General features: G+C 41.6%; 1 protein-coding gene across 1 annotated transcript in view; it reads left to right on the plus strand.

Moving 5' to 3' along the window:
- TAOK3 (TAO kinase 3) overlaps positions 1–22,468 on the plus strand; it is a 53,032-nt gene that overhangs the window by 13,752 nt on the left and 16,812 nt on the right. The window contains exons 9-12 of the mRNA XM_009888603.1: positions 1,943–2,036; positions 3,513–3,594; positions 9,550–9,717; positions 12,646–12,852. Coding sequence (XP_009886905.1) covers positions 1,943–2,036; positions 3,513–3,594; positions 9,550–9,717; positions 12,646–12,852 — 551 coding nt within the window. The remainder of the gene's footprint in view (positions 1–1,942; positions 2,037–3,512; positions 3,595–9,549; positions 9,718–12,645; positions 12,853–22,468) is intronic.

Consider the following 22,468-nt stretch of genomic DNA (forward strand, 5'->3'; position numbering starts at 1 on the left):
CTCGTAAGTTTGGTCTTTTTCTTTAAAAAGCCTGACTTGGAAAGCACTGTCAGTTGAGTTAAATCTTTTACTCACTGGCAAATCAAGAGCAAGCCACTAGTGCTGCCGTGCTTTAATGTTAATCTGGTGTGCTCAGTTATTCCCTTAGTAACTAGAGGATCCTAGTCTTGTGTGAGAAGAAACTGTGGTTCTAGCCTGTATTTTTCAAGCTGGGTTTTGTTCCAGCTATTATGTCAAGGCAACTGGTGTCCTAAGAATTGTGTCAGAAGGGACCTACATTTAATTTTCAATTCTTCTTACTTCCTCACTCTCTGAAACAAAAATCTTCAATCTCAGCTGAAAGTTTGTGACACGAATCAACGCGGACAGGTTCTTTACATGAGAAGAAAAGGGTTTGCACTGCAAAGGGCAAATGATACGCATCCACACAACCTGAAGCAGATGTAGATGTGATAGCAGGTATACAGAGCAGATGTGTGCACTTTAAGTTTGAATATTGACATTGCATGTGCTGAGTAGATTATTTTCAAAGATACTCTTGATATGGATTATATTTGACAGCAATACATCAAGAACTTATTGCGAGGGCAAGTTCACTGAAAACGTTATTTGTAAATGTTTAATCAGCAAAGCATATGAGATAAGAAAGAAAGGCATGTACAGAATGGGAAGAAATGTTGACCCCAATACAGAGATGGTAATGGTGTAAATGACTAGTGACTTCCAATGTTTTATTTCATGTGCCAGCGCTAATGCCTTGCTGACACAATCTGTATTTTGATATAAAGAATGCAAAAACCAGAAGTTCTAGACTTCTGTTCTTCCACATGGCCACTGATTTATTTTTTTTTTTTTTTTTCATGTGGCATTTAGACTGTCGTGGCCTCTCAAGGATTGAATCACAGTGGTAGAATAGATGTTATGCTACCCTCCTGAGTCTGACAGTAGAATTTCTGTGGAGCTTTTCAGTCAAGAACCTCAAAGCCATTTTACATAGTTGATGGGTTTGCTTTTTTTAATATTACACTTTTAAGAAGTAATAATCTTTAAAAAAAAAAAAAAAGTTAGAGCTTTGCCTTTGCATGATTCCGTATCTGAACATGGGGTCAGGTAGCAGTGGGAGGAAATCTCTTGTTGAGCACCGCTTGGCTTTCGTTGAGTGCTGGTCTTAATTTCTTGTGTAGCCTAAAGTAAGTAGTGTTTAAAGCAAAGAAAATGCGGTGGTTTGCATGCATGCTGCATGTGAAGGACAAGTGATTGCTCTGACCTGACATGAACTTAAAAATCCTGGCATCATGGGCTGATGGGCATGACTGACCTTAGCTGGTGGTGAGAATTGGCCTTCCTCCATTTCTGCGGGACATCTGCTGCACTCATGAGAGGTCAGGGGCTGGTAGGTAGGTGTCCTCCTGGTGCAAGGACTAGGAATAATTTTAGTTAGGGAGAGTTAATGACACCTCTGGCGAGTGAATTTGGCAAACTGTCCTACTTGCAGGTGACTGCCGATGACAGATGAAACGGGCAGCCGCTCTTTTCCCTTAATGCAGGTGCTACAGCAGTGCATCAAAGATGTGTAGGGATTGATACCTAAATTTCCTAGCCTGGACATTCTGTGGGTCTGAACTCTGTTTTAGTCAGCTTCTGCTGATCTTACCGTAGCAGGTCAGGTATAAAATGTTGCAGTTAAGGTAAAATTTGCTGGAAAAATTACCTTATAATTTGCATCCTGTTCTCTTTGGATTTCATTATCCCCTCTTCAGGTGAATTACAGCTTTCCTTGAGTGGTTGTCCTTGTCTAACCTAGAATATTAAAATAATTAGCTTAAATCTGTTGAGGACAGTAATGAGCCATTGATTTAGCAGTGTTACCCTCCTCATACTTCCCTATCTTTCTCCTTTTCTTTCCAGACTGCCTTATCACACCTTTCTCTTCTTTTTCTAGCTGAAAGGAAGCCTCCACTTTTCAACATGAATGCAATGAGTGCCTTATATCACATAGCCCAGAATGATTCCCCTACGTTACAGTCAAATGAATGGTAAGAGAGCTATTACCAGATCATTTTAAACGTTTTTTTTTCCCTGAAATTGCTTTGCAACACTCTCTACATGGTTCAAGTCTGACAAGAAAAGTGTTTGTTGCAATGTAGTGATTTGACTGCGTTCTCCAATAATGCTCCTGCGTAGGCAGGCTCAATTTTGACCTTCTGTCACTTTGGCTGTGCTACAATCTAAATGTGTGGAGGTGTTAATTATGGGGCTGTAGATGCTGTAGGAATTAAAATATTCTTGGATGTGTTAAGCCAGCCGTAGCTCAGCATCAGCAAAGTTTCCAGCTGCAAAAGATCCCTGACAGAAGAATCGTTAGCATTGTAGTGCAGCTGCAATGTGGAGAAAGGGAGGGGAGAGGTACACAGAATATAGAGGTAATTAGATTACTATTTTTTTTTCAGTGAGTGACTTCAAAAGTGATGAGAGCTCTGTGGCCAGTAAATACTCCCCATGCTACAGGCTTGTTCCAGAATCTGAGCTTTGATACTAGAATGGTTTGTTATTCTGTGGGAGCACGGGGGTTACCCCGTTTCCTCTTTCCTGTACACGAGAGTGGAAGGTAGCTATGCAGTGGTGCTTGGCAGAGTCTGCAGATGGCCTGAAACAGGAGAGGTGTGAAGTTCCCCCAGTTACACTGCTATGCATTTAAGTAGCGCATTTGTTTCATCGCTGATCATTTTATCAGAAACGCTCCGCTTCAGTTTCCTTATTTCATCAGCTCTGTGTTGTCCATTTTTCAAGACTGAAAGAACTTGGTCTCCTATCTGCATCCCGATACCCATGTTCTTCTGTGCAGAATTGGCAATGCAGAATAGAGACGACTTGTGACTGCAGTATAAGAATCGGTATTCCTGCTAGCAAGCAGCTTGTTTATAGTCACCTGTTTGCTCTCTGTGGCTTTGAGAACACAGGGAGTAAGCAAGGTGCCTTTCGTGCTGCTTTCGAGTTCAGTGGCACTTAGAAGAAGGGTTTTCTTCTTTCCAGTTATGATACGAGCTCATATAACGGAAAGATTTGTTGAACTAAGCCTTGTATCAAGGCGCTTTGCTGAGTCAGTGTTACAAATGGTGGGAAGCTTCTAGAGAGCCCTTTCATCAGCTAGCTTAAAAAGTGTGTTTCTGGACTTACCAATAGTTCCATTGTCATCTATTTTTAAGTAGTTGAAGTAAAATTGAAAATAGTGACTGGTACACATAGGTCTTCCTTGGTTTTCAGATTGTGGTTGGGGATAATTGTGTGTCTGTGTTTGTTTTAACAGTCTTGAACTGTTGAAAGAACTGGTGGGGTCAACTTACTCAGAATTTGGAAAAGTCCGGTTAATTTCTCTGCCCTAGAATTTAAGAACAAATCAGTCAAGGTTTTTCTTTTGCTTTGTGCTAATAAATCGGAGTATATTCCAGATCCTAAGCTTCTTTTTCATTTAGAACTTTTTCTTTTTTTTTTTTTTTTTGTTTGATTTACAGGTCAGACTCCTTTAGGGGATTTGTTGATTACTGCTTACAGAAAATACCTCAGGAAAGGCCATCATCAACAGATCTGTTACGGGTAATTTTTCAAAACTTTTCCAGAAATTTGGGAAAAATCTGTTTGTCTACCAAAATAATTCTAAAGACGGTGAACAAATAATTGCCCTTTAAAAAAAAAAATATTGAGTTTGCTCTCGTCTGAATCAGTAGAGTTTTGGGGTCTTCTAAAGGGTATTTTAGGCTGTTTAACTTTGTTTCCTGACTTTGCCTGTTATGTCAGTCACAATACTTTTTATAATGTGATGCTCAAGAATCAAACTACTGCCGTAAAGTAGAGTTAGGCTGTTTGGTGAGACAGTTACACTGTAGAGTAAGGAGTCATTTGGGGAAGCAGCCCAGCACCGTGTTGTTCTTGCGCCCCAGAGCTCTGCAGAGGCTACAGTTGTGATGGAGAACTACTATCCTCATGAGATAGTAGTGTGAGTAACAGGTTTTTTAGCTGAAGGAAGGACCTGTCAGCAGGAGGGGGATAGAAGAATTTAATGTTGATTTTTTTTTTTTTTTTAATTTTTTTTTAATTTTTTTTTTCCCAAGGCAGTGCTGTATGTACTTTAACTGAAAGTATTATCAAGGACAAGCAGGTCCAGAGCTGGGTTAGTTAAATCTGTGCTGCAGAAGTGAGTTCCAGCCGATAGTTTTTTGCGTAGACAGGGCTTAGGAGCGTGTTTCCTCCTGCTTTGATGAAGAAGGAATTTTCACCAGCCTCTCTGCTGTACTGTGCTGTCAGAAGGATGCCCTGAGCTGTGACCATGCTGCACTACGTGGTCTCTGAAAGAGCAGACAGAAATGAGGGAGGACACTGGAGGCAACACTGTTTGGCCTTTAAATGGGGGCAGAGGGAGTGGGGAAATTATGACTTGGTGCTGTTTGTGTGAAAGCAAAGACCTTTTTGGACCAGTTATGCAGTTTTGTGTAAAGTAATGTAACCATTAACTTCCTTCTCTTTTTTTTTTACCCCCTGCTCACGTTCTTCAGTAAGGAAAAATGTTATTTTTCTGTTGTGTAACAGGCAATGCTTGCTCCTAAGCTTATATGCAATTTCGGTAAGATTTAAGGCTTGTAATTTACTACAGGCTTTCTCTGTGGAAGTGACAGAAAATCTAAAAATCCATTTTAATTGCTACTCAAAATCTAGACTTAAACCAGTCTTCATAAGATGCATAGGCAATGGCAAATCTTTTGCAGAGCTGGTAGTGCTTTGAGAATTGTACTCCACATGATCAGAGGATTGAGCTCTTAATAAAGATTTACAGATAGTGGCTGATTATTTAAAGGAGCATGGGTATTAGAGATGGAAAGAGACTGGATGACCCACGTCTATCTCATGGTCAGAGCAGGATTGTTCTGTCTGCAGTGCTTTGAACTGTCCTGTCTTGTCTTTTTTTTTTTTTTTTTTTTTGACAGACACAGGCTAAGTTCAGGAAGGTTATCTTGACCTTTTTCCTCTAGTAATGCTAATGTGAGCACGATTAATTCTTTATCTGTGCATACCTTTTGAATATGCATCTTTTCATGATCTTTCTGCCTGATCTCAGTTCAGCTCTTGTTTTTGCCGTGTTTGTGTAAATGACTCATTTGGGCCTTTCTGATCTACTTTTTGGGTTGTTGGTTTTTTTTGTCTAAAGTTACTCTGGCTGAGTGGGCATTTCTGGCGCTAATACGCATATCGTGAAGTGTTACTCCAGGTGTGGTTGCGTGGGAGCTAGGAAAGGCTGCTTCTGCTCTGCGATGTGACAGTAGGAGGTTGTGATGCTGTGTTCTTTTCACTGCTGTCTGGTGCGGAATTCCTGACAAATTTACCGATTAGTGCCAACTGTAGATCCCTCCTCATATTATTACTTACCAAACATACTTTGCATCTGTTTTTTTAATTGTGTATTTCCAGACATCACACTTTTTTCAACTTCTGTCTCTAGTTGTGCAGTGTTGTATTTCTATCTGTGTTTCTGATCTCCATTTTCCAGTCATCTCTTTGTTGTGGATGGGTTTTGAGCAATTCCTCTTGATTCATTAACATCTTGTAATGTGTTTGCTTCTTTGCTATATTCCTCCATCATACTTGGCTGTTAAAAGTAGCACTAACAGGTTAATAACTAGGTTAACTTCTGCCCCTAATCAAACCACCAAACCCAAAAGTTGTTTATATCCCTTTAATAGTTTCTATGCTGAACCCAATTAATTAGAACTTGTTTTGGAAATAACTATACCGTTTTGGAAAGTGCCATGTACAGGTTCATAATTGCCAAGAGTGTGTAGGAGGGGGACCTGTGCTGGGAGTGATGTGTCCAGAGTTTGCCAAAGTTTTGTCAGTGAATCATAAATCAGTTCCAGTTTAAGCCACTGGGTTTCAGTTTACCTGAGAAGTATCGGAACTGCTTATAACTCCAAGGGCTTTGTGTTTGGGAAGTTCAGGAGCAGCCTTCCGTTAGAAGGTAGGGATGTGTGAAATCCTGTCCAGCCCCTTTTCCATAAGGCGCTTTTTTTTTTTTTGAAGTATTTCCTTTCTTTAAAATTGATCAGTGGCCCTGCTATTCCTCTGGTTGCTGTACATAGCTGCTGGAGAGCATTGCATGGCATGCTGCTGTTCCACACCAGGTAAACAGGACTCAGTTTTTCCTTAAATATTTGAGCAGAAGAATTGCTAGCTGCTTAATTTCCACAGTAGGTTAAATTGCTGCTCTGTGTCTACCTGACAGCCTTTTCATGCCGATTTTTTTTTTTTTTTGTCTTTTTTGTTCTAAGGCTACCATTCAGCCTTTGTTTTATGGCTTCTCTTGTTGCTCTTTCAGCTCAGTGAAATGCATTCTCATGGATGTTTCTCAGCCTCTTGGTTCTTGAAGAGAGAAATCGAAACCCTGCACTCTTTACTGAACAGCTAGCTTTGCACTCGCTTCTGTCCTTGCTTTAAGCCTGGACCATATAGAATATTTAACCCTCATGCCTTCACTCTCCAGGTAAAGGCTGATGAACGAGCTTGTTTATACTCTCTCTTCGGCACCTGGTGTATATCTGTTTGGTTTTTTTTTTCTGCGCGATACATTTGTGCTGTGGCACATAACCGGCGTTTTGTTCTCTGGTTCTGCTTGCAGCACCCTGACAATCTTTTGACCAGCTAATAGGTTTATGTTGTCGGTTTCAGAATGATTCATTCATGTGGATTGGCAGCCTTTCTGCTCTCTAGGAATAGTGTAAGTTCATTGAGGGATATGATTTCATAAGTGCCTTAGGTTGGAGTCTGTACAAACAATTGGAGCCGAGATCTTATTCTGAAGTCATGTATATTCAGTCTTTTTATTTGGTTTTAGACTTTCAGAACAGTACCCTAGATGTTCTCTCCTGCAGTACCTCTCCCTAAAGCTTGTTGGATTATAAAATTGAAGAATCTTTTTGTGGTTTTAGGGTTTTTCACTTGTGTACAGTAAACAGGGATAGAGCAAATTTTTGTGGTCACACGATCTTAAAGAGAACTGAATTTTAAATGAGGTGTTTGAGAATGAGTTCAGTTTCCATGCACTATCCCAGCTGAAAACAGTCAAATGACTGTAGGGATATTACAATGCAGTTGAAATTAAAAAAAAAAAAATACATTGAAAAAGCCCCAAAACTATCTCACTAATGTTTTTCACTTAATATTAAAGCCATTTTAAAATTTATTTTAAACACTGTTTCCCTATTTTTCTCAGCTTACGTGACATTCACGGGAGACTTGAGTTCTGTTAGTCACCACCAACTTGGGACGTGCCTTTAGACTAACCTCTTCCTCCTTCTGAGTCATTTTGGTTTTGTATGTTTGATTGTTGTTTTTTTTTAACTTGACATTTGGAGAAAGTGGACAAATTAAGTCCTTTCAGCCATCATTTCTTAGAGTTGCACAGTACCTAGCAGAGGGGTGCCTACCTCTTCTATGTGCAGTTTAGACAGCTGGGTAATGCAAGTGAGCAGCCAGAATTGTATCTGCATTATGCAAGAGCCTTTTGGTTTTCACTTTTGTGCATCTGCCCTACAGCTTCCATGTGGTTGCACTCTGATATTTAAGTAGTGCTTGAATACGAAGAACATAGTCTTTCCAGAGAAATGAGTATTTGCACTGCTAAAGAATATGCGTAAACCAGTAGACACTGGACATAAAGGATGAATTTAAGTTCAGGATCATTGTTCTAAATGCATTACTGCTTTCTGAAAATTATCTACAATGAGAGAAAAAAGTTACCTTTCTCTTATCGTAGATAAACTGCAGATTGTTAATGTTTACAGAGAAATAAATGGTGGTTATCTGCGTTGAGGAGCAGAAATGATTCATTTTGCTCCTGTGTGAAATGATGTTCAGAACTTTTAGCTATAATTCGAAAATGAACACCGTCACTATTAGGAAAAAATTGATAGTGAAATGATTAGCTGTACCCATTAGCAAAACCCAAATGATCAACAGTTTGAATTCAAGTTAAAAAAAAGAAATAAGCCTGTGGCACAATACTCTCCATGTTTATTTACAAATCATTAAAAAAAAATCAGCTCATCCTTTCAACTTCTTTGTACGTAAGACTCCTGTTTGGAGGACTGGGTTTCACATGTTGGTTACTCCAGCTACAGCTGGATGTTATAGTTCTTCAACTTGAGGGATGGCAACACATCTAGGGTAGAGATGCTCCTCCCTGTCCTATGGGACCATGAGGTCACCAGGTGTGCAAAGAGCTGGAAGGCCCAGTGAGCAGACATGACCCTCCTGAGAATGTCTTTGCAGGTGGGGTCCAGCTGTTGAAGCTCTCCAACAAAAGGCAATTGCAAGGCAGGATAGAGAACATTTTCCCCTTTCTCTTTTTCATTGTTAATGTTTCTAGAAATGTGCAGATGATGCTTGGGCCTTCAGGCCATCTCCAATAATCCATATTAAGCAACGTACCCAACTGTAGTGATTCCAAGTAGAATTTCAGCAAGAGTATACTCAGACTGTCTACTTTAGTCAAAGGTTAAATGAGAAAGCTGCAAGGCTTTCATACTCTACTGCAAGTTGTACAGTTCAGGAGAACGTATCTGATAAGTCAGAGAAGAGCCTTTAATCACGTACTCAAATTCCATTGAAGAATTTATCGTTAAGTCTGCACTTAAAACCTGTGCTTCTAAGTACATCCTTAGCAGGAGGTGGCAAGAACCTGGTTTTGCTTTAACTCAAATTGGCTACAAATGCTTGAAGTAGAAATAAACCTTGCAGTCTTCTTACTGGTTTTATGTATGAGTTGGAATAGATAGATGCAGGATAAACCTTTGTGTGTAGCTTAGGCAGGTAATCTTGCATAATCAGGATTGATTCTTCTTTGTCTTTTATGCATTTTGTTCATTTTAAAGTCCTATGCTTTTGTAAGGTTTGAAATGGCACTGTCTTGTATCTTGCACGCATCAAGCCACCGAGCTCAGGAAGGAACGGATTAGCTGTGCTGTCTGGAGAGCTCAGGAAACCCGACCCTGGTCCGAACTGTTCCATTTCGGACAGAAAAGTGAATCGGGGAGTGAGGGCTAAAGAGAGCTTGCGAAGGGTCAGCCAGGTCTCGCACCTCTCCGTCCACTACTCAGCTTCTCCTGCTGCTGATGTGCCTGTGCGCGTGCGTACACACACACACGAGTTTCACGTAGCAAAGTGATTTTTGCCTCACTTCTTTCTACTGTACGTTTAGTTGAGTTCGGTGCTTAGGCATATCTTCTGACTTCTGGACAAAACGTTTTGCAGCCCACAGGTCAAAACTCATACCGCGTAGTTTGGTCAGTTTGGTTATTTGACGTAGGGATGAGCATTCAGTGCTGAGTGTGTTTGGAGTCTTTCATACTGGGTATTACTAATTATTGACTATGAACAGACCGATTGCTGAATATGAACTGTCATTTCAGGTGTCTCTTAAAAAAAGACGCTGTGTCAGTGTCTTTACATCAAAGATACTAGTGTCATGTCTGAAGCTATGTGTTTTGTTTTCCTTTAATTTAGCATGATTTTGTTCGCCGAGACCGACCACCAAGGGTACTAATAGACCTCATACAAAGGACAAAAGATGCAGTACGTGAATTGGATAACCTTCAATACCGGAAAATGAAGAAAATCCTTTTCCAAGAGACGCGGAATGGCCCACTGACCGAGTCTCAAGAAGAGGAGGAGGTACTTTTATTTTATTACCCTGTTTGCACTGTTACAAATAATTTTAGGGCAAGTGAGATGTTCCCCCCACTTAAGGGGGCAGAAGCAGCACAGCCTAGCTGAGGATGCAATCCATGTTATTGGAATATTGTCTGGATCAGCACAGATATAGGTAGGAAAATGAGTAACAGTAGCCTTTACTTGGTGCATTTATTAGTAACTTGAAAACTTTGGGGGTTTTCAAATGGTGGCGTTTCTTCTGAAAGCTTTAGGGAAGAAACTCTTTTGGAGGGAGATTCTCTGTGAGAAGGAAGTGGCTCACAGCCTGTGTGAAGGAGGGTCTGTTGGCAGTCCAAGCTTTTCAGTCTCAGAAGCACAGTAAAGACCCCTTGATTAATGTTAGTATTTTTTTTTCAGTTACCATAACTTTATTTTAAAGTATTTGGCCTATCATGAGCTAAAAAGCGAATCACCAAATTAGTAAGAGTTATTTTTTTAATTCATTACTATTAAAGAAAAAAATATTAAAGACATAAGATTTAAACTGCAGCTGAATTTTATAATAAACAACCCACTTAATCAGTGTATGATAATTGACGCTAACTGTGGCTTAGAGAAGGAAACCAGTCATTTTTCAATTGATGAGATTAGATGGAAATTAATATCATTTGGTGCAGGCACATTGGATAAATAAATCCAGGACTGGTTCTCAAAAAAAAAAAAATTGACAGGCAAATTGGTGTTTGTATTCCTGTTTGCTGCAGTATAGCAAGATAATATGTAGTGAGATGGCCGAGCTCAGCATATATTCGGGGACTTGGATTTGAGGTCTGTGTGTGTCAAGTGTTCCTTTAAGGCTAAAGTAGAGCTCTGGCTGAAGAAATGGGTGGTGAGCCTGGGTGTCAGGGGAGCAGAGAGAAGGAGGGGACTGACACTTAGCGCTGTCCCTTGCGTTGAAGGAGATACACAGAAGCAGCAAGAACAGCAGCCACTGCCATTAAAGCTATGAAGTGCTTCTGTTCTAGCACTCCAGCTAGCCAACTTCTAAATCTGGAGCTTAGTTGTTGGGGCGGGCAGAGGGGGGATTTGTCAGATTTTTGCACAGAGACCTTCAAGCTTTGTCTACCTGTGTGTGAAAAGCTGTTGGGAGAGTGATAGGGTAAGAAAGCACAAGGGGAGGTGTTTCCCACTTGACTGTTCAGCAGATCCAAGCTCAACAACTAAGTGGGGTACCTCTGGTAGCAGTTGACTCCAAGATGTATCTTCTGTTCTCCTGTTCCACTTCTCAAAAAAGGGGGAAGGAAGGAGATTGTATCTCTAGGAATTAACACTCTAATGAAGCTCACACTCTGCATGTGCACAGCATGCTCTGCACTGTGTTTTACCACTGAGCTTGTGTACCACGGAAGGAGGTTGTACTGCTCGTATCACTAACTTGGCAGTGAAAGGAAAAGAGCACTTGCTTCGGTTACTACTTAACTGGTTAACAGAAGCTGCTCAATTGCAAATGCCACCAGGCAGTTTGTTTTTCTACCTTAGACTTTCAAAGGTAGAAAAGGAGCATTACAAACCTTTAACACTCCAAATACTACTAATGCTTTCCTCAGAGCTCTTGCAAGACAGTTAAGGTCACTTGGAAAGTATTCAAGTCAGGAAGTCAATGTTAAGGTTGCATATGCAACTTTATCTCTGTCCTTCGTGCATATACATTCATTAATTACATAGCCATATCCTCATCTCGGGTGCTTTATTACATTATTTCTCCTGCAACTTTATATAAGCATCCTGGAAGTGTTTTTCATATGTTCTCTGTAAAATAGTATTATTTTGCATTTTGGATTTTAAGTGCTCTTATACAGGCTCTGAACGATCTGCTGATTGCTTAAAAAATAATCCCCCAATCAAATACAAATCTGTCAAGTCTGTCAACTTCATCTTTCTGTCGGTTTCCAACAAAATGAGTACCCTGTTAATTGATTTGTAATGTAATTCTCCCCAAGATCACTCTGGAGGCCAGGACAAACTGGGTGCAGTAGTAAGCCACTGATTTTGGTGAATCAAGGCTATTTTGGACCAGGAGCTGAAGGATGTTCGGAGTTCTTGGTCCTTACTGTGAACTCCTTGCAAGCCTCTTCAGTGCCCCGCTGGTTAATTACAAAGGACTCCATAGATTCTCTAAATCCAGATTAAGCGCATACTCTGGGATTACAGAGCTGGTATGAGTATGCAACAAGAAAAAAAGACTGCTAACATCTGATATTTGTCTGTAGAATAAAAAAAAAATCCTATACAAGGAATAATAATTTACATATGACTAAGTAGATTACAACAGTTTTAATCACTGTAATGATGCAGGCTCTTCTGAGTCAGCTGCTAAAACGTGAATGAAAAATTTATCTTGGCTGAAAACACAAGGTAGAGGGTTTTTTAGCTTGGCAAAATGTACTTGCTGACTGCTTGGGACATGGAGGTTAAAACCTCTACACCTGTTAAGCATCATGTGATAGTTATCAAATCATAAAGAAGTGGGTTCATTGTCTTACATCTCTTCTGATTCACAAAATGTGTTGTAACATACCCTGACTTGGAACATTGTTTTAACACAAACTCAGATTGCTCCTGTTAATTATGAGACTCCTTCCACCAGCCATCCAGTATCCCTGGATGTCTCTTATTCAAGCCAAGAGCCATGCCCAGACTTACTGATATGTGGAAAAAATTGGCTTGAAGCCTGGTGTAGTAAGATTGCAGGAGAAGAGGCAAAAGCTAACTGCCCCACATGGAGTATTTCATAACCCAAGCAGCATTGAGAAACGTAGTTGCCAAAATAACGAGCAAAGAACCTTCAACTCTGCCGAGTCGCCTTTAAAACAAACTTTGGGCACTGCAGGCACGTGCTGGGCAGGTTATCTCCTGCAGTATTTGTAACTGATGCCCCTTGTTTTATAGGACAGTGAGCATGGATCAAACCTGAGTAGGAAGATGGATAGTCTGGGCAGCAACCATTCCATCCCGAGCATGTCTGTGAGCACAGGCAGTCAGAGCAGCAGTGTGAGCAGCATGCAGGAGGTCCTGGATGAGAGCAGCCCTGAACTGGTCATGATGCATAGTGACGAGAGCACAATTAATTCCACTTCCTCCGTTGTTCATAAGAAGGTATGTTCGCTGGTGCTCTCCATAGCTTCCCGCAGTCCCTGCTGTTGCTCACGTTGGCTCACCCCCGTAGGGCTCGACGATCAGTGTGCTGTGGTCTTGTGCTGAGCCATCTGCTGAGAGCAGGAGCTGGTGCTGGGCTTGCCAGAATCAAGTTCTGTGGTTTTGGTTTGTGGTTTGGTGGTGTTTTGTGTTTGGGTTTGTTTTTTGTTTTTTTTTTTTAAAGCTAAACTAGTCATAGATAACCTCTGAAAATAAAAAGATGCTGCTAATGGAAGGTAGCGCTGTCAGTGTCTAGGCAGGGTTCACGCAAACTTACTGCATGCTTCCTTACTCAGCCCCGCACGTGCACTTCTTCATCTCTGCTTGTACCATCAGTCCTTGTTTCCTTGTGAATGATTATACTGTAATATGTAGTATGGTGACCAGTGGTCGTAGCAGCTAAGCTAACCATTTACCAGTCACAGTGTATGATTAAAATCTGCTTGCGCTTGGATTTCCCTCATGAGAAGTGGAAGTATGCAGAACTTTGGACCCTTCCCACGAGGTATGTTTTGAGTCAAGTTCCACTCAATGCTTTTCTGCTCTTTCGCTGCATGCTGTGATCGGTTGCCTTTCGTTTCCTTAGTGCTAGATATCAAGCTAAAATTGTCTAGCTGTAAGTCAGCATCTAATCTAAGATTGTTTGACTAAAATAGTTTTGGCTTGGCCTTAGCAGTGTCGTTTGCTAGTGGGCAGTAAAATGTAGGTTGTTTGTGTGACTGCATTTGCAAAGAGCTTCAAAGTGTACATATGCTTTTTGCCAGAGGAGCTAAAACATTACAGCAGCGTGAAAAGTATGAATTTCTCATTTGTAGAGTTACAGCAAAGCCTGGTTCTAACTAACTAAATATTTGTAAGCATTTTTTTCCCCCTGCAATAAAGCGTTTGTGTAATTGAATACTGAAGCACTTAAAATTTCTTGAGCTCTCCTCTTACGTCTTCAACAAAAAGATTGCCTTGCATATTTAAAGATACTGGTAGATAAGTTGCATAGGTTTCAGGGGTTTACATCTTTCTCAAATACATCTGCGATATCACCTTCAGAGAAGATTTTATTTTCACCTTTTTGAAAAAATGATGTTAGGTACAAAATGCCAGCCCGAGGAACTGTCCTGAACGAAGAGCGGCACAACTGATTTTATGTTCTGGGTGATTATAGTTGGAGCTTTGTCCTACTTTCTGTGGGCTTCAGAAATGCGTATTAATTTTGATTTCACATTGTTAAGTAGTCATATTTACATATGCATTAGAATAGAAGTCATACATTATAATGTTACTGACTGATCAATGTCATTACAGTTGATTAAAACAAAATGTGAGCCACTCCCATCGGACATAAATTACATTTGTGAAAGAAGTTGAGTCCCTGCTTGGTTTTAAGAATAATATTTTGGTTTACGGTGGTTGTGTGGCACTTCTAAAGTACAAGTACAGGAAGATTCCCAAGGCTATGAATTCGGTCCTTTTGGACTTCTGTGTAGCTGTTGTTTGCTTTAAGACATTCAGTTGAGTAGAACGCATAAGCGTGACGCCAAATGCAAGTTGCTGTTATTTCGTTTGGAAAAACAGAGTCTCTTGCACACTTGTCACTGAAGTATTGTAAAAGCAATCACCTCTGGATCACTTAGCTCACGTGTGTTAGGGTAATTTTGGAAGCACAAACCCCAGATCTTCACTTGGTGGTCTTTACAAAGTAGTTGACGATAGGCTGCGGTTGCTGCTCGCTGCAGTGGAGCGGGTATCGTCTCAATTGGCAGATGTTACCTTCTGCTGCATGTACACATAAGGTGAATTTAGACTATGTGTAGCAGGACATATTCCAGTCTGCAAATACAGTGTTTTAATTTAGTAAATGATTTTTGTATTCTCTTTTACTTTGGGGAATGCAATTTTAAATTGAAAACTGCTATACATGTGAAAAGACTAAAATTGGAACAGGACATTTCAGGGGGTTTAAATACACATACATCCCACTCTATTTTCAAGGTGAAATTCCTGATTCTGAAGAAACTTCCATTTGTCTGTGTACTGGCTTTAACTGTGTTTCTGTAAACTGTGATGAAGCTAATCCACACAAGTTGGTTTTGTTCTAGCAGGTGAGAAGTAAGGGAGTGCTGACGCTCCGGAGCCTAATCACAAACCAAATGGAAAGAACCTGGGTTCAAGTTTAAATTAAGCTTTTGTTTTGCATTTAATCAGCCTATAAAGGCTAAAAAGAAAATACTGATGAACATAATTAGCCAGCTGTCTCCATTATGTGGGCATAGGGTCACATATGAGATTGTTTTGACACAGGTCAAATCAAAGTGTTGTGTAAAATTATGGTATTCCACAAATGTGTTAATTAACAACCTCCAGAGGTACCAGACTGTAAAGTGACCAAGATGGCAAAATTGCCTAGGCTGTTGATATTTCCTAAGGCTCAAAGCTCTAAGTGCCAGAGGCCTTTTTGATTTCTTTGGACCACAGCCCCACAATGTCCTGTGCAATTGTAAAACGTAGGGTGAAGAAGTCTGTGGTCGTGTGTGAAATACAGTTCCCAGCCTTCAGTGCTTCAGCCCGCTGCTCTGTGTGAGGAGCCAGCCTGGAGTAGCGTTTACTTGGTGTAAATCAGGAGCAGCCCTCAGGCTCTCGCTGCATCACCTGCGTAGTGCTGGGCTGGGAGAAGCTTCGAGCATCCCCCTCAAGCACTGCTAGCATCTATACTGTGACCAACTCCTCTGAGGCAAAGCGTAAGAAACAGGCTGATGGAGCAAAAGCATTTGTAAAGTGTTTTATGTGGTTTTCTTTAACAGCTGCTAGCTGGCTGTGACTTCCAAAACTGTTTTGTGGCCGTAGAGTAAGTGAAATGGCCTGCTGCTGATCTAGTTAACTTTGACTGGCTCTGCTGGTTCGTGATAGCCAAGATGGTTGGGTTTTGCCTGACGGAGAATAGTAATAAATCCTCCCTGAAAATCAGGCACAGCCTCGCTCCTTCCACAATACAAAAGCTTTGGGGCAGCAGTAGTGCTCTGTTTCTAAACTTGTGCTTAGAACAAAGGTGACTCCTACCTGTCAGCAGAGTAATGCTTGTGAATTGGAAGAAAAATCACTGGACAGGAAGAAAATAATAATAATAAGCCCTAATTGAATGTGTAGCTTTTTATATAACTTAGTTGTTTTTTTTTCCTGAGAGGAAAAAAATGTAGTAATGCCTGGTACTCCGGCAGGAAGCCTGCATCCTCCCTTCCTGGGATCTGAGTCCATCCTTAGGATCAAACACTGCTTCCACAGGAGGATGCCATGATCACCAGCAAGTTTTTTTACAGGGAATTTGCATGTCCAGCTTGGGTGAGCTGTCCTGCCCGAACTTTTCTTTGCCCCTTTGCAGGTTTCAGATTGGTGACCTCCCCCATGTAAGGCACTATATGATCAGTGTAAGAGTTCTGATTTTTCTAACCTCCCTCTTTTGAGAACAGTTAACATAACTGTGCTTCTCCATCCAAAGATCATCTTACCTATGGATACGCATTCTCATGTCCATCTCCTGTTGGGAGCTAATTCAGTTGTTCACCTACACAGGTTGAGAACTGAAGAGTAAACGACAGCTCTAATGCAAACCCAATTGTATATGAGAACGCAAAAAAAAAAAAAAGTCAAAATGGAGCAGGGAGTTAAACTCCAAATACAGTGAGCTTCAAAGACACATAACTGAATTTTTAAAAGCAGGTAGGTATCTGTTAATTCATCTTAAAATTAGAATGAAGATTTTGGTTCCCTAAGAGTATAGGCATCAGTTGATGCATCGTAGGTAGTTTGTTATCTGCTCTCTTCAACTGCTGGTATATGTCAGTGTGTGTACAGGTGGCTTCCCAGAAATACTATTTTGTTGTCCTAAATGAATATGCCAAGTGGTAGGATTTAGAATGCTCCCACCTGGTATTATTTTATTTCAATAAAACTTTATAATAGTAAAAAAGATTGTTCCCTTTGAATCTAAGCAAAAAGCCAGTATGGTATTGTTTTGTTCAACTGCAATACAGAGTTGTTGCTGTCACTCACTTGAACCTTAAAATCATCTGTATTTATGAAGGTGAAAGTTGGGCAATAAAAATATCAGGGAAATCTTCTGATTAAAATCTAGTTTTTAACAAAAGGATGAAAAGAGGATGGTAATAGTTGATCTTCACAAATTCTTGCCCGATGTCTGTAATAAAAACATACTTGTGTAATAACTGGCAACTTGAGTGACTTTCCAAATCCATTAAATTAACTTGTACATGTCACCGGTCACTGCCAGGATTGACATGCAGTGTTCGTGCTGAATTCTGTGGATGGAGAGTGCTCTTGCATGACGGTCCTATGTCAGGTACAGCTGAGGCAAAGCTGAGGGTGTTTTCCTACAGCTCAAGATTTGTGATTCGTATGGAAAAGACGTTGCTTTTATGAGATGTAAAGGATATTTAGGTAATGACTTACTGAGTTTTGGCTTGTGTGTGCCAGCAGGGATGACCCCTCGCGTACCTTCTGGAATCATGTCCAGCAGGTTGGTGACATGAAGCCTTTTCTTGAAAGACTCTTGCTACTTAAACCTCTCCATAAATTATCGAGGCATTTAGTGCAATGTATTAAAATGAACAAGGGCACACTGTTGTTTGCCTTGCTTTTTAAATTCTCAGAAGGAAGGGATTTGCTGCAATTCCATTGAAGTCCTTACTACGGCTCAGAAATTGCCCTTCCTATTTGCCTAGGAGACTGGCACTCCTTTCCAGCTAGTGAGTCCTCTTGTGTAAACAGTGTTTGTGAAGGTTTTTATTTAGGGTGTATAACGCAAGACACGTTGTGCAAGTGAATGTTTCTTTTGAGGTAAAAGATTGGATGTTTCAGCTTTGAGTTGATCCAGTGTGATCAGAGCTTGCAGTTGGGGTGTACGTTCTTTCCTGACTCAGCTGCTGAAGACGATGGGACTCCTGTCTCTGTATTTTGTTAATTCTTTGCACTTGTGTTTCATACTTTTTCAGTGCAAGGGTTGTTCAGCCATATGACAGTGGTATATACTGAAAAATGTAAATATCAAATGCAATTTATAGATCTGTCTTCCCGGTTTTGCTGTGATTAAAATCTGAGGCAAAAGTCTCGTTCTCAACTCGAGTTGTTTTCTGTTTGCTTGTTCCAGTTGTCTTCTGAGCAGGTATTTTATTCACCTAGGATGGTTTGTTGCAGCAATGTGTTTGGTTTTTTTTTTTTCCCCTAGCATTTCTTGGAACAAGCTATGCCTGTCTCTAAAAAACAGAACAAAAAATTACCCGATCAGTGTAATTATTAAATGTTATCAGGAAGGAGTCTAGTTGGAGTATCTTGAACGTACAATGAAAGTGCTCTTAGTGGCGTTCTTAAAAATGCACGGCAACGGTGTTAAGCAGATATTGCTGAAATATTGCGCTGGCGTTGGGGGCTGGGGATGGTAAAGTCGTTTTTTCAGTGAGAAGGATGAAAAGACTGTGGTAGAACCGGTGTGGGGCTCTAGAGAGCAAAATTCAGGTCCTTACTCTGTAGGATGACCTTGGACAAGACTCATCGGCTTGAAACCCATGAGCATTGTAAGATGCTCAGACAATACACTGGTAGATGTGGCCATTTAGACATCCAGCTGGAATCCGCTCGAATCAATTTGTGTCTGAACAAATGTTCTGATTGCTTCTCTGTATTTCTATTTATCCAGAGATTACCTTCCACAAGAACAATTTTTCTTTTTTTTTTTTTTTTTAAGGTTACTTGTTAATCCATGCTATATGTAGGAGTCCTGCCTTTTGGGTTTTTTCATTGTTTTTGGGAGACTTGCTCTTTAGCATCATGTAGGTAACTGGAAGCTCCCCCAGCTCTCTCATCGGATAATACTGTAGAAATGTTTGAGAGTTTTTGTCCAGGCAGATATGATCAGCAATTTCAAAGCCAGCACCCAGCTAAATACCCCCATTTGTTGTGATCAGCCTGAAAACTGTTTATGTAGCAGATAATACAGTCAGAAGAACAAATTATTTCTTCAATGGGAAGTTAAAGATTCTAGATTGTTGACCCTAAATAGAAGGATTTTAAAGGTTTAATGGGAGTTGCAATCTGAGCGTGCCTAAAGTTGTACTCATAAGGCAAATGTTGCAATAAACAGGGAAAAGGGATGGCAAGTGAAATATACATGAAAGATACGTTACGTTGAAAACAAACCAGTGTTTGAACAGCAGAGTTAGGGTTGAGAGATACCCTGACCCAAACTTGATGGGTTTCTGGGATGCTTTCGGTCAGATTTTACTTACTGAGTAACTTGAGCTGAGGCACCGGTTGGGGATCTTTGTTTCCCACAAATCTGGAGCTAAAAGTTTGAAACAAAACTTCCTGATTTGTGGCAACATCCGAAAGGAAATACGATCGCAGTGTCTCTTAGCAAGCTTTGGGGAGAAGAAAAATAAACGAGCAGAAATCTATTTTCTGGGTTTGTAGGCAGATGTCTGCCATAGTAGCCATCAGTCACACTGTTTGAGGAAGGTTGATGGAGATACACTACTCTTAGGTTTATTTGTCTTATGGGTCTCTGTTTGCTAGCAGTCTCTGTGGTAGTGTCAATTGCTAGATTTGGTAAATCTTCGTGTCAAGTGACTTTATTTCTGGTGGCATGACAGGTTTTCTGAAAAATGTTTTGCCTATTAAGGTTGCAGGGGCTTATTTGAGAGTTAACAGTAGTTGCCTGCCTGATGCAGAGGGCTCGGATCCCAGATTAAGGGGTGCCAAGGATAACCATGGAGGTTTCTGTCCACTTGAAACCTGTCCTTTTGCTTGCTCAGTTGCAAAGGAATTTTCCCGTTCCTTGCCCAGGTCAATCTGAAATGGAGAATGCAGTTAATTCACATTGCTGAAGGGCAATTAGATTGTTCTGTGAGCTTCTTATGTGCACTGAAGTAACTAGAAGTCCCATAAAACAGAACCAGGATGACATTCTGCCCTCTGAGAATCCGCCTCTTCGATAACAGAAAGTAACCTACAGATTAAGATTCCCATTTAAGAAGCACTTCTAATTTCAACTCGTCATTTTAGGTGGTGTTTTGGAGCATTCTAAAAAATCTGAATGCCCATTTTAAAAGCTTCTTTTTTTCAGTGATTTGCTGCTTCTCTGGTTTTAATATTTCACATTCACCCTGGCATACTAATGTAATGGCGAGAGGCAATATGGTCTAGGGATTTGGGGTATTGCTAGCAGACCTTGGGAACCTTATAGGTTCACATGTGCTGCTGCAGGCTTTGTGTATGACCATGGGTAATATTTGGCCTGCCTCCACCTTAACTTCATAGCTCCTGCGTAGGTTTGTTTCTCTTGGAGTCCTCCATGGTTCAGATGGGTAAGTCTTGTATAGAGCTTTACCACTTATTCAGCTTTATTTTGTATATGAGGTGCTCCAGTTCCAGCCTGTAACAAAGGAGTTCCCTTTTGCAGGTGCTGGCTCCCTTCCCCTTGCACCAGCTTGCTTCATACTGCTGCGTTCACCGGAGGCTGGGTTTGCACAAGCCCCCCAGAGCCAGGTTTATCTCTGCAGAGCTGCTGGTTGGAGAGCGAGAGGCCAGGCTGAGCATTGCTTCTAGCACTGCCCCTTGCCTGGCTAGGGTGCCGTCACGCCGGGGGGCTCCAAAACATATCCGTAGAAATACCAAACTAAAAGGTGATGCTGGTAGCCGGCCCCTCTGCTTTGGGGTTGCCTGGGGTATCCCAAATTGTATTTCACAGAGTTCCTCTCACACCTACTTGATGGGCGAGAGAAAACTTGGGATTGATATTCTTCCAGTGAAGCCACGAGTCCAATTAAACTGAGTGATACTGTCAGACTTTAAATGTTTAATCAAGATTATTTTTTTTTCGGTATGACTATTCTAGCTCCCAAGACGTACCTTTCTCAGGAAAGTGTGCAAGTCTGAGAGCCCTGCCTGTCACATGAACGCGCACAAGTTGGAAGTCTAAGATCAGCCCAATTGCCACTAATTGCCCTGCTGGAACGCTGCCTCCCCCTGTTAACGCAGTGCAACAAAAAGTCCACTATGAGGATGACCAATATAAAATGAAACCACAGCTTTTTATTACACTCTGTAGTCCTACTCCTTCTATGGAGAGCTGTCCTTTTTACCTGTTTCAGCTTGTTCTGCTTCCCTGGGCTGGGTGCGGAGGAGCCGGTGCTGGCTTGGTTCTGTGATGGTCTTGGTGGTTGTGCAAAGACCATCAAAGTGCAAAGGCAAGTGAAAGGTGAGTGTAGACCGTACGCACTCAAAATGAAGACTATGAGAAAAGGTATTGGGTTTAAAGCACTTTAAATCAATGTGTTGTTCAGCTTTTTATATCAGCATTTTTGTACCTGTTCGGCTTTTGCTTGAAATCATTTACAGAATCATATTGAAAGTGGCTTGAATATGTGTGGGTCCAGACTAGAGGCAGCTAGAAATGGAGGACAGCAAGAGAGGGGAAACAAGTGTCTGCAGAGTGGGAACGGAGCGTCAGTACGACAGCAGTGTCATGGTGGAGGTACCACTCTGTATCGCCTGGTTTCTCGCCACAGGACTTTCTGACCTTACTGGTGTCTGCTCTGGCACGGCAGGGTGGCAAAGCCGCTTCTGCTCACCTGCAGACACCCAGTGCACGGCGGCAGTCGGTCTCCGCAAGGGTTGGTGTCATCTGTTTGCCTTTTGGTATAGGCACTTGTAGCCTTTATTTTGCACCCTGACAGTTGGAAACTTGATTTAATTCAGGGGGAATCCCGGTTTTCCTTCGAGGCTTTTTAGGAGCTGGAACTCGATGATGGGAGCGGTGAAGCTGTGGTAGATGTGCCGGCGCTGGCTGCCATCACTGCTGCCCCGTGGAGCCTGCGCCGCCGGGCAGGCTGCGTGGATGTGCCCGGTGTCCCAAAGCTGTGCCGTCCTGAAGGCGTAGCCAGCGGGTGCGCTGACTTGTGGCGGTCACCATCTCAATTAGCGAGATTGTGGTGGCGTTTTTCACCGGCCTTTCTGATTCGGGTCTCTCCTCTATACGCTTGCAGGGAACTTTGTCCCATTGGAAAACTTGCCCGCGCCGTTTTGCAGGTGCACAGTGAGAAAGAGGGAAGTTGCACCGGGAGCCATTGGTGCTAAAACCTGTGAGCTGTTGCTTTAAAAGGGGGGAGGAAAAAAAAAAAAAAATAAAATAATCCTTTGTGGGCTGTGGAGAGAAAGTGCTAGAACTGTGCAGGATCATGACTGGAAAGCAGGATCCCTGAGCGGTGACGGAGGCTTTCCAGGTCCTCTCCAGCCTGCCATGGTTTTAGCCAGGACGCGGGTCCTCCCCAGCAGATAGCGAACAGGAGACAAAGAAACCCGATCGAGGACGAACCGCTCGGCAAAGGGAATGAGGCAAAATGTTGCTCTTGTGTTAAAAGGGAACAGCATCCTTTTTGCTAGACATGGAAATCACGTTTCTAAGGGGATTGCTCGGTCGCAGTGCTTGAACCCGACCTTTCCGAGGAGTCCGATCGCTCCACGTCGCTTTATGCTTTCCAGCCTGTCTTTTTTCCGCACATATGTAATACCGGCG

This window comes from Charadrius vociferus, unplaced genomic scaffold, assembly GCF_000708025.1.
Source record: "Charadrius vociferus isolate BGI_N301 unplaced genomic scaffold, ASM70802v2 scaffold917, whole genome shotgun sequence".
Classification (NCBI taxonomy): Eukaryota; Metazoa; Chordata; class Aves; order Charadriiformes; family Charadriidae; genus Charadrius; species Charadrius vociferus.